The sequence below is a fragment of the Dermatophagoides farinae genome, chromosome 1 (genome assembly GCF_024713945.1).
Source record: "Dermatophagoides farinae isolate YC_2012a chromosome 1, ASM2471394v1, whole genome shotgun sequence".
In the NCBI taxonomy this organism is placed as follows: domain Eukaryota; kingdom Metazoa; phylum Arthropoda; class Arachnida; order Sarcoptiformes; family Pyroglyphidae; genus Dermatophagoides; species Dermatophagoides farinae.
Window position 1 is genome coordinate 173,722 of NC_134677.1, and position 11,591 is coordinate 185,312.

At 30.7% G+C, this 11,591-nt stretch overlaps 2 protein-coding genes across 3 annotated transcripts; both read right to left on the reverse strand.

Annotated features, from left to right (window-relative positions):
- Positions 1-2,115: 2,115 nt before the first annotated feature.
- LOC124492699 (uncharacterized) lies at positions 2,116-4,693 on the reverse strand. The gene has a single exon (XM_047055674.2). The coding sequence runs from the start codon at positions 4,118-4,120 to the stop codon at positions 3,098-3,100; it is 1,023 nt and encodes a 340-aa protein (XP_046911630.1). The 5' UTR covers positions 4,121-4,693; the 3' UTR covers positions 2,116-3,097.
- Positions 4,694-9,856: 5,163 nt separating this feature from the next.
- Alg7 (Alg7 dolichyl-phosphate N-acetylglucosaminephosphotransferase) lies at positions 9,857-11,588 on the reverse strand. Of its 2 annotated transcripts, none has more exons than XM_075730966.1 (4): positions 11,235-11,588; positions 11,026-11,092; positions 10,324-10,964; positions 9,857-10,251 (listed from the first exon to the last, which is right to left on the reverse strand). In XM_075730966.1, exons 1-4 carry the CDS (start codon positions 11,486-11,488, stop codon positions 9,936-9,938), a joined length of 1,278 nt encoding a protein of 425 aa, XP_075587081.1. In that variant the 5' UTR covers positions 11,489-11,588; the 3' UTR covers positions 9,857-9,935. The 2 variants fall into 2 exon arrangements, with proteins under 2 accessions (XP_075587081.1, XP_046911622.2); XM_047055666.2 differs by having other exon boundaries at positions 11,026-11,167; positions 11,235-11,577.
- Positions 11,589-11,591: the final 3 nt, after the last annotated feature.

An 11,591-nucleotide genomic window follows, 5' to 3' on the forward strand; every position in this document is an offset into this window, starting at 1 on the left:
AGATGTTTGTTTTAGTTTTTCCGTTGTGTAATGTAATATTAGGTTGGTTGGTTATCATAATATTATCATTATCATCATCATTACTACTTCTGGGTGTTGTTGTTGTTGTTGTTGTTTGCCATTTTCATCTAACAATTTGTTTGATACTTGAATATTTCTATTTTTTTTCGAGCAGCAGCACAACACATTCTTGATTTTTGTGTTTGTTGTTGTTGTTGTTGGTACCTTTATTTTTCACATACACACACATCTTCACACTCTACAAATAACAACAAACAACACCGAAAAAAAGTGTGGCTATCCCATTCAAACATCAACATCATTATTATAAAACAACAACATCTGTTGTACCATTATTTTGGTAAATTGTGATATTTTTTCACTATTAATTTCATACTCACTCACAGATATATTAAAAAAAACAGAAATTCGTGGCTTGTTTTCTAAATATTCTTCATAGTTTTCAAGCTAAATAGATACATGGTTGGATGAATGGAATGTGGAAAGAAGCAAAAAACAATGCAAAAAAAGTTGTCGTTTGTTTCTTTGATTCTTTTTTTTCGAGACATAAGATACGATACGACCCACAAAATAAGAAATGATGATGATGACCATTGACAATCACCATTATCATCATCATCATCATTATGATGACATTATTAAATGCGTGTGTGAGTGTGTGTTGAGAGCCATTATCATCATCAAAATGTTTGCAAAAGGAAACACACACACACACACACACGGAAAAATTACGGCTGTTACACCTCTGATTTGTTTTTTTTTGTCTTTTCGGAGAAATGAAAGAAAACCCAAATACACATAAAGTTCCATTAGCGAATATAATTTATATAGATTGGCAGATAATTTTTGTCAATTTAACACGCATTTCTTTTGCTTGTTGTTGCAATGCAAACAATAAATTTTTTCTTGGTCAGTCATGGATCGCATTGTTTGCTTGTTAGGCTTGGTTGTTCGTTGCAATTTTCAACCACCCAGAAAAAAACAACAAAAACAACAACATCCACATGGCATTAATAATTAAATTTTAGTATTGTTTTTTTCCAGAACGAAATCTATATTTTCTTTAAAAAAATCCTCAGTCATTATCCTTTATGAATTTTTCAAGTTGCTCTGTTCACTGATCTGGTTTGTTCTGTTTGTTCGTGATTCACTGTGTTTGTGCTTGAAAAATTTTATTTTCTAAACCAATCATTTTCCTGATAACGGGCTTCTTCTATATATAGAATGATCTTTTTTTTCTCAAAATTCCAAGGAATTAACGTAGTTTGTTGTTGTAGAATTTTTGTTTCAGATAAAATCATATCCCATGTGACATGAACACACACACACACACACATACTCACTGCAATTCCCGTAAGTTGATTGGTCACCCAGAATTTTATAATTATAACCAACGCTATCTCTCAGTGTGTGTTTGCTGAAATGTTTGTTATTCTTGTCATATACTTACGTTAACTGATGAACATTATTATTATTTAGATTATATCACAAAATGTGAATATGATCAAATCAAGTCTTTTACTTTATTTTTAAAAAATGCAAACAATACAGTGAAGCCTACATTCATTGTAGTGATGATAAAATCGCTGCCTCATTTTTTAATTGCTAAATGGAAAGAAAATTAAGTGATGATTATTTTTCTCCTTTTTTTTTGGTGAAATGAAAATAAAAATTTTACCATTTTTTTAGGTTTATGTGCAAATATTGCTTTTGTCACTTTTTTTTACCCATTGAGTCATTAATCTTTTTTCGGCTCTATTCTAATTGAATTGGGCTAGTAGTAGCTAGCATCAAACTTGATTTTTTTTTTTTTTGATTTTGCTGCAGACAAGAAAAAAAACATCAGCAACAAAATAAGTTGAATATTTTTCTTTTTTTTTGTTCAGATTCAATTTCTCTGAAAGTCTATAGAGAGAATATATTATTTCCTTAATAACCGCGTAACATAAATCTAGATTTTCTTCTCCATGTAGATGTTAGTTATCGTCATCATCAGAATCCATTTGGGATTCAATAATCAAAAACTCAACAGACTGGAGGCAGACGGTTTTTTTTCCGAAAAATCTCTTTTTTTCAATTTTGTTTTAAACCAAATTTTGTTCTGAAAACAAATTTATTTCATTGTCAAAGGTGCTAAATTTGCATTATTACATGATGTATATGTGTGATAATTTTTGGATGATGATGATGATGAATTTTGGAATGTAAATAGAAATTTTTCTTATAAACAAATAGTCATCATCAATATTGCTAAAATAAAATATAAATAGATTCAAATTTTGTTTCAAAAAAAAAAAAGAAAAGAAAAATTTGTTTTCAAAGGATTACAATTGAAAAAAAAACAAACAAACAAATATAACAATTAGTAACAACAAAACAGGGTGGTTTTTTTTCATTGTTTCTCTCTTGTTCTGAAAATTAGCAAAGCAATAAATTATTTACACGAAATTCACACTTTTTTTTGTTATTATCGATAATTCCCAATATTTGTTAATACTCGAGATATGTATTTTGTGTAGTACTCTGGTACTTGTTTTGTTTTTGTATTCGTGTGTGTCTGTGTGTGTGTTTATCCCATTTTTACAAATTTTTTTTTATTTATTTTAATGTGTAGAAAGCGATTTAGATCCAGGTTTGAATAAATTTAATTTTGTTGTGCTGCTTTTGTTTCAGTCGCTCAATTTCAGTCGACTAATAAGAAGCACCACATCGCACACACACACACACACGCACATATCCATTGCATATAACCATCATTTAATTCACTTGATAGTGGTGTTCCAGTTTCGAATTTTTTTTTATTTATTTAAAACGTTCAATTAAAATAGATCCCGGGACAATGATAGTAGGTATCCTTTTTTTTTCTTGTTGTTGGCTCACTGTTTTAATGATTGTGTGTATGACAGTGGCTGCAGAGACAATGATCGGTTTAGAGCTTCAATTTTTAAAATGCAATGAATATATTTTCAAATTACTTTGTGCGTTATTCTGTTGTTTTTACTGTTGTTTGGTTGATTCACGATGCAAATAATGATCCCGGGTATTTTTTTATTTTTATTTTTTGTTAGTTTGCTCACTATTTGATAATATATGCATGAACATTTTTATCTGGCATCGGTTCTAAATGATGCATCGGAAATACTTGGATGAAATCATTTTGAAATTCAGCTTCAGCTGAACCCATTGGTGGTGGTGATGATGAACCTAATGGATGATGTTGACCCATTTGATGTGATGAATTGATTCCTCCTTGCGATGTCAAACTAGTTATGGTTTGTTGATTGTATGGTTGTCGTAGACGCTGGTAACGTACAATCAAAACAAATGTTCCAATTAGAATGACCAGTACCAATATGCTGATCAATACGACCGTTATAAGCCAAGATGAAGAATTCGTACGATCATTATCTGGATCGCATATTGGCCGCACACGATGTGGTTGTCCATCAATTATCACTGTGGCTTGATCATGTTTAAGCTCATGGCCCGAAATACATTTACACATATGAATGGTTCGATTGATGCCACCAGCAACATTTTCGACAGTTAATTGACATTCACTATAATCTACAATACACTGTATATCACTTATACAACGTTCATCCAATTGTGCTACATGTAGACATGTCATTGCCAAATGTGTAATGTACGAACGATTCACAAAACTATCTACCTGGACGAAATTCGGTTTGCATTGACATTTTTTGCTCACTAAATTACATTGTGTATTATCAAATGGACAATCAGTTGTCTGGGAACATGGTGCACGATATAATGCCTGTTGTTGTTGATTTCTACGATAACTTCCGGCACGATGTTCACAGTTGACTAATATGGATTGATATCCAACAATAACCACCAATAATAAGCCTGTCAATAAATGGCCATAAAACATTGCTGCTGCCGCTGATGATGATGATGACGGTAACATGATCATCATTTTGATCAATGTTTGCTTCAATCCAAAACTAATGGCTTTTGACGACTTTTGTTGTTGTTGTTGTTCTCCATCACATTGTGGTGGTGATATGTGACAATCAATCATCAATGATGAATCATGGATGGATATTGGTTGTAGTGGTGATGACGAGGATTTCATTTAAAAATTTAAATTATCAATCAATTATTGATTATTGATTATAGATCATGATGCACCGAATTTTTTTTCAAACCACCACCGTCGTCACGATTGTTTAATTGGTATTTTCTAGGCCAAATTTTCACAAAACACAAATTAAATTAACAAACAAACAAACAAGCGAAGAAAGTATTGAAAAATCAACAAATTCAATTATGGATCATTTTTATCTAATAAACCACCGACTGTCATATCACGTACACACATGATCTATGATGATGATGATGATGATGATTGGAGAATTATGGCAATATAATGATGTATGTAGGAAACGTTTGCTTTTTGGTTGAACATTAATTGTCACTTTAGTTCTTAAATGACAAACAACAACTTAATTTTCCTCAATAGTCATTTCATTTTATCAAAGCCAAAATGTTGTTGTGTGACGAAAAAAATTTTTTTTTTTTTTTCAAAATTAAACTAAAGCCGCCAACTTGCGAATTCAAGAGCAGAGTTTCGTTGTCGTTTGCAATGGAATGAATGAAGCATACCTCCTTTTTGTATTTGTTGTGTGTTTCATCAATTCACACAACTAGGTCTGGCTATAAAAATGACTATAGCATCTATCAACTAACCAACCGATTTCAGGATTATATATTATGAACCATCAACCACTAGAAGCACTAACCATTCTCTGTCGCTATGTGTAAGTGTGTTTGAAATACAGCTAATGGCCCATTGTCTATTGACATTGACTACTACTGTTTTGCTTCTCTTTCTTTAGTTGAAAACTGGGACCTTTTGCCAGCCCAAAAAAAAAAATATATAACCATTCACTGTTTTTTTATTTCCAACGTTGTTTGTTTGTTTGTTACAGAGTTTGAACAGATTTTTATATTTGCACTAATGCCAGAATGTACACATTCAATGAGATCACATAGTTTCAGGACATAAAAAAAGCAAAAAAAAAAATTATGACAAAAAAAATAAAAAAAAGAAAAACGATGATTTCTTTTCATTGAATCAAAATTGTTTATTATGAGTTATGTAATGATATAGATTGTATTTGTGTGCTTGTCTCCTTGTTGTTGTTGTTGTAATATTTTTTTTTTGATTGCCATCGACTTCTTGCTACATTTAGCGTTAGTGAGAGGCTTTATAAAAATAGAAATCGTTTTCGTTTTTCCACTATGCATCTCATTTGAACAAGTTTCTTTTTTTTCACCAAAAAAAAAAAAAACAACAACAACAACAACAACGATGATGATGATAAGTCGCACTTAATGTCAAAAACAGAATTCTGATTCAAAACAAAAGTTATCCTAAAATGGCAGCTTCACTGCCTTAATTGAAACATTTAGATCTATGCTACGCCAGACGACAGGTATCGATCCGATTGGAATTTATTAAGAATTTTTTTCCTTTCATTGTGAATTAATGATAATTTTTTTTTATTGGCTTAAATTGACAATTCATTCCGTTGATTCCCAAGTGATTTGATCCGAAAATGAAAATTATTTTTTTTTTTTTGGCTTCTTCATCAATGTGCATCCATTCAACATTTAATTGTTCTGTCTGGTTTATAATTCTATCATCGTGGATACACAATATTGGTCTCACCATTTCATAACTTGTGATAATCATTGTCATCAATATGTCTACGAGATTCTAGTTTACTTTATTCTACTGCTGAAAATGTAGTAGGAAATTCAAGCAAAGAAAAAAGTTTGCAACAAAACTTTCTCTCTGTTGGTTCAGTTTTTGGCTTGTTTGCAAAAATAATTGTTTGACATTCCTTGTTTGACACACACACACACAAGGAATACCAGAGAGTATCATTCAATATCATTCTTATTTATAGGAGCCATACACACACACAAGGCAACAAAAAAAGTGATGCAAAACAATTACTCGATGAAAGAGTGAACAGAAAAAAATTGCTTCCAATTTCCCGAATTCTATCATTTCATTCATTGATTCATTCATATTTTTTTCCTCATCATCACACCAAATGATTCCCGAAACTCACGGGCATTCATTCATCTTTGTCCGATGAAATGCAATAGTTAGTTAGTTAGTTGGTTGGTTGGTTGATCGATTGTTTGTTTTTTGTTTTTTGTTGTTGTTGTTGTTATCGAAAATATTGAGTGAAAAATTGTTAGAAAAAAAAATCTGCTTGCCGCTTTTTTTCGCTGTTTTCACATGGAATTATAATGTGAAATTAATTTTTTTTAAACATAAACACAACCAACCAAATAAATAATAAAATAAACAGCAACATTACACAAACAGATTGATCAATATTGATCGTGGATCCATTACATGCATTCTACTATCCCATATGTACTCCATACACCACTATAAACCAATTAGGGTAATAGTGAAAACAAAACAAAAAACAAAACAAAATAGAATAATGATTCTATGGCTCCATACTGATAAAACACTATTGCGATTTTAATACTTTAAGTAGTTGTGCATCAATGCAATGGCAATAAACAATAAAACAACAACGAAAGAAAGAACATATCATTTGTATATCATGCAACCATTCTTTGATTATTTTAGATTATTCCACATACATAGCGAAAAAAGAAGAAGAAATCAGATTTATTTTTTCTCTTTAGATAGATATATATATATAGACGCACAAATAACCGATTCTATTGTGTTCCATTTGGAATTGGAAATGAAATTCCATTCTCACAAACAATGTAGTGTGTGTGTGTGTGTGGTATATGGTCCAATCATTGATTTTCAATGAGCTCTCTCTTTCTCACTCTCTTTACAAACACATCATATTTGCCTGTTATGATTTTGATAATAAAAAATAAAGTGAAAAAAAAATTGGAAAAAAAGAAAGAACCATGGTTATGACGGTTTGATTTTTTTGTTCAATTTTTCTCTCAATCCACTTACGTATGTAGTAATGTTATATTAGCCATATCAAAAACACAGAGAATTATGTCAAAAATTAGAAGCTTCTTATGTGAATGAATATGAAATGGCAAAAGAAAAGAGATTTTCTAAATTTCAAACAACAATCATTTTGTCAATAGATTTTTTCTGACAGTAAATGTAAAATGTTTGCGATACACGCACACATACACAGTGTTATTATTATTGTTATTTTAGTGCAAAACGATATGTCCTTATTATAGGGATAACAGTCTTATTTCTCTCTTTTTTTTCTCTCCTTCTCTAAATGATAATTTCATGATCGATGACATAATTGTTGGTGATGATGTGTATTCCATGTGCGCATATTACACCGCCACCACCAACAAATGACAGTCAATTATAATTATATATATGTTGAAAAGAATGGATAAAAAGCAAACAAAATCGATCTCAATTGAATCACTTATTTTTATTTCACTTTCGATTCGTCGATTATTAATCTGGATTGCAAACAGCCAATCGATTAATTAATCGATAAAATATAAATTCATGAATTAAATTGAATTGGATGGCTCAATAAATTTGTCATATGATTGAACAAAAAAGTGTTGAAATTTCAAAGTCAAAATCAATCCCGTGACTTGTGTTATAAAGATAATAAATAAGAAAATAATCGTATTGTTTTTCCAGGGTTAACAATACACAATGCTCAATTATTATTATTGTAAATTCATTGCCTGAAAACTTGCCTTTCCGATACACGCACTCACAATTGAAATTTTTCGAAAAAAAACGAAAAAATCAATTTTTTTAATGATGCTCTCTCTCTCATTCAAATTGTGCTTTTGTGAATTTGATTTGTTTGATTAGATATTGTGATGATAATGTTATTCTCCATTTTTTTTTGTGTGTGCATCCACTTGGGTATCTGGAAGCCATTATGTTCGTTTTTTTTTTCTTGGAAAAGAAAAATTCACATCAATTCAAATGATGAGCACAAATAAAATGGCTCATTTCATTTTGCCGATGATGAAGGGAACATTACCTTTTTTTTGATTGAATGAATAATAAAGTTGTAGCCAAAAGAAAAAAAATTGTGAACAACCAATAAATCTGGTTTGGTTATTAATTTTTCTGGTGATTATTTCATGAATATGAATTTTTTTTTTTTTTTTTTTTGAAGATTTTCCATTTCAATACACACACAAACTGTGCTTTAATCATCATAAGAATTAATTCTGAAAATTTCAAAAGAACAGAGAATTCAGAATTGTTCTCTTTTTTTTGCATTTCTAATGACTTTTGTTTGCATCATCATCATCATCATTATTATGTTGATCTCACGCATTCACAATAATGATGATGGTCATATTACAGATGACTGCATTTTCAATTCAATTCAAACAAAGAAAAAAAAATCTTTTATTTTCTTCCATCCACCCATCCTCACTGATGATGACTTTAGTCGAGGGCAAAAATTTATTTATTTTTTGTTTTTTTATTATTAAAATGAGCATCAACACAGTAAATTCCAATGTTTTTCCAGTGAATCAAACACGCTGAACGATTTTCATCTTGTTCACTGTGTGTGGATGTGCAATGTGATCATTATTTGTTGTTGTTTTTGTTGTTGATGAAAGACTTTTTTTTATGTGGCACATTTGCCAAATATGGATCGATTCACTGGTTCATTCATTTTGTTTGTTGAGCAATGACAGGAAACACCAGAAAAAAAATCAACAGAGAGAAAATAAAAAAAGCAAATATAATCTCCTCAATGCCATCCTCTCTCTTGATTCTATTGAAGCATTAATGTTGTGTCCTGCTGCTGAGTTTCGTTAAATTGTTACTTGCCTTTAGGGCTACCGGATATACCAGTGATGTATGTGTTTATACGATGATGGCTGCTTTATTTTATGCTTTAAGATTCTTATTTTATTATATCAAACACACAAACAAACTATCTAGCTATCTATTGTCATTTTGTATTAAATTGGTTGACCGAATTATTTTTATTTTATTTTATTTTATTTTTGCTGTTGCTGGCGTCAATATATATCGTACAACAATCGTGACATTAGCAAATGCATTATTCCGTTCAAATTATCTATTTAGCTTCCTTCTTTTTTTTCCAATGTTGAAATTTTTTTTTTCGGTTAGTTGAGTGTGTATGAGAACAGCGGCTTTGAAAAAAAATATTGCTCTTCGATATCTCACGGTTACACTCCATAGTATACTACTATAGCGAAACATTACTCATGATTAAGAAAATTTCAACTTATCCTCAACTTGATTGTGAACGACAAATGTGTATCAAACAAAATGTTTTTTTTTGGCGGATAAGCAGTGTTTCTCTAGAAAAAAAAATCTTTGATCATTTATTGTAATAAATTTGTTTTTCACAAGATGATAACGAAGGAAAGATAAAGAGAAAAAAAATAAGCTACTGGAATCAACCTGGAATCACGACCGGCACTCTGCTATTCACATATATAGGATGGTTGCCCACTATATTCTCACACATTCTATGTTATTGTTAACAACAACCACAATCACACAGAATCATCATCATCATCTATATATACTCTGTTAACATATCATTACAAAAGACAATTTATCAATTGTCAATTAGAATAGAATTGTGTTTTGGCCAAAGCCTGCCTTTTTCTTTCTCTATCTGCTTTTTTTTAATATATCAAGGTGTTTTATAAACAAAAACAAAAATATTCTCCATGCTCTGCAGATTTAGATTTGTTTTTTTTTCCATTTTTGCAAATAATAAATGTCTGATTTCTGGTCCAGTAAATTTTTTTTTCTTTCGAAAAAAACCCACACACACAATTCCAACATAAATCATTTTGTTTTGTCTGTCTTTCATAATGATACACACATTTGTTTATTATTTAGCAAAAAACAAAACAAAACAAAAATAGATTCAATAGAATATTTCACTCAATCCATAACGAATAAAGAATGCAATTAGAGTGCAAATAAATTGGATAATTAATAGTAATCGGGTTAACTGTGATTCTCGCATTGGTCCAAAAAATACCAACATTAGATTGATCAATGTTAAATTAGAACATTCATAGGTGGTCGTCGTTGTTGTGGATTTTGTTCCAATTTCACGATATTCAATTAGCCTTAGAAATGTTAATATTTTCAACATTAAATTAGCACTTGCACTCATTTGGCTTCTTTGGGGCACAGTAAATGTACTTGGTTCCATTAGATCGGTTCGTGGATTGTATCTGCAACGATAAATTGATGATCAATCAACCAATGTTGTTGTTGTTGTTGTTATTATTATCAAATGCACTTACTTGGGTAATCGATGTCGTGGACATGGTAGAAAATGAAACAATTGTGGACATGAATATAGAAAATTAAATATTTGTGGCAGAAAAAACAGCAACATTGTTTTACTGAAATGTCCCAAAATGCCAACAACGGCAAATGTCATTCCAGCAAAATAACAGAATGTATCACCAACGAATATTCGGGCTGGATACCAATTGTAATGTAAAAGAGCACCGGTAACGGCCAAAAATGGTAACATCATGTTCAAAGAAAAAACATGTGAATGGTAATGATTCGATGAACGCAACAATTCCACAAGATTGTAACTGATGATTGAAAGACAAATCAATAGACTTTGTCCAACTTCAAGACCATTAATACCGGCCAATATATTGATCGCATTCGTACAGAATACAGCCAACAAAGAAAGATAGACATAGTACAACAGGTTGAGATCTAGACTGAATCCTAGTAATGAACGAAATGGTTTCGGAACAATAATCGTTGTATTATCATAGGTTAATGCATAAACCAATAATAATGGCAGACTAGCCAACGTGGGCAGCAATAATTTGACACGCCACCTAAGATTCAAAACATCATCGGCGAATCCAAGAAAAAGCATACAACAGATTGACAAAAGTCCGGCTAAAAATTGAACAAACTATTTGAACAAGCCATTGGTTATATCATGACAATGAATCAATCAATCAATCAATGCTTACCAAATGATGATGATTGTTAATAGTGAAGAGATCATGATTGAAATGATGATGATTTGATTTATATTGACTGAATTGTATTGGTATAAAACAGAATAGAATAATTAGATAGATGCATCCAGCAATCACACCTTGTGATTCGGGTCTAAATCAATCAATCAGTGGAAAAAAAAGTTAAATTTCTTTATTATCATCACAAGAATGACACTGACATTTTTTTCGTTCGATCTTTTTTACATAGATCATTGCCGAATAAATGAGCATCGATAAACATTGAGCTCATTTTTGGTATAACATTTTTCACGCCGAAATATGCCAATATCGACATGAATCCATTTATGTATAATGTATAATTGATGTCCATTTGTTCGTTTGATTCAATGATGATGTGGAATGAATCAAATTCAAAGTTTAGACAAAACACAAACACATCACACATGTGATTTGTTCTCAATAACAATTTCATGCCAACGCCATCTAGCAGTGTGCACTAAATGTTTTTTCGGTATCCATAGAAACGTAAACGGAAACAAAAACTGAATGTTCGAATGTTGAAACAATGTGAAAAT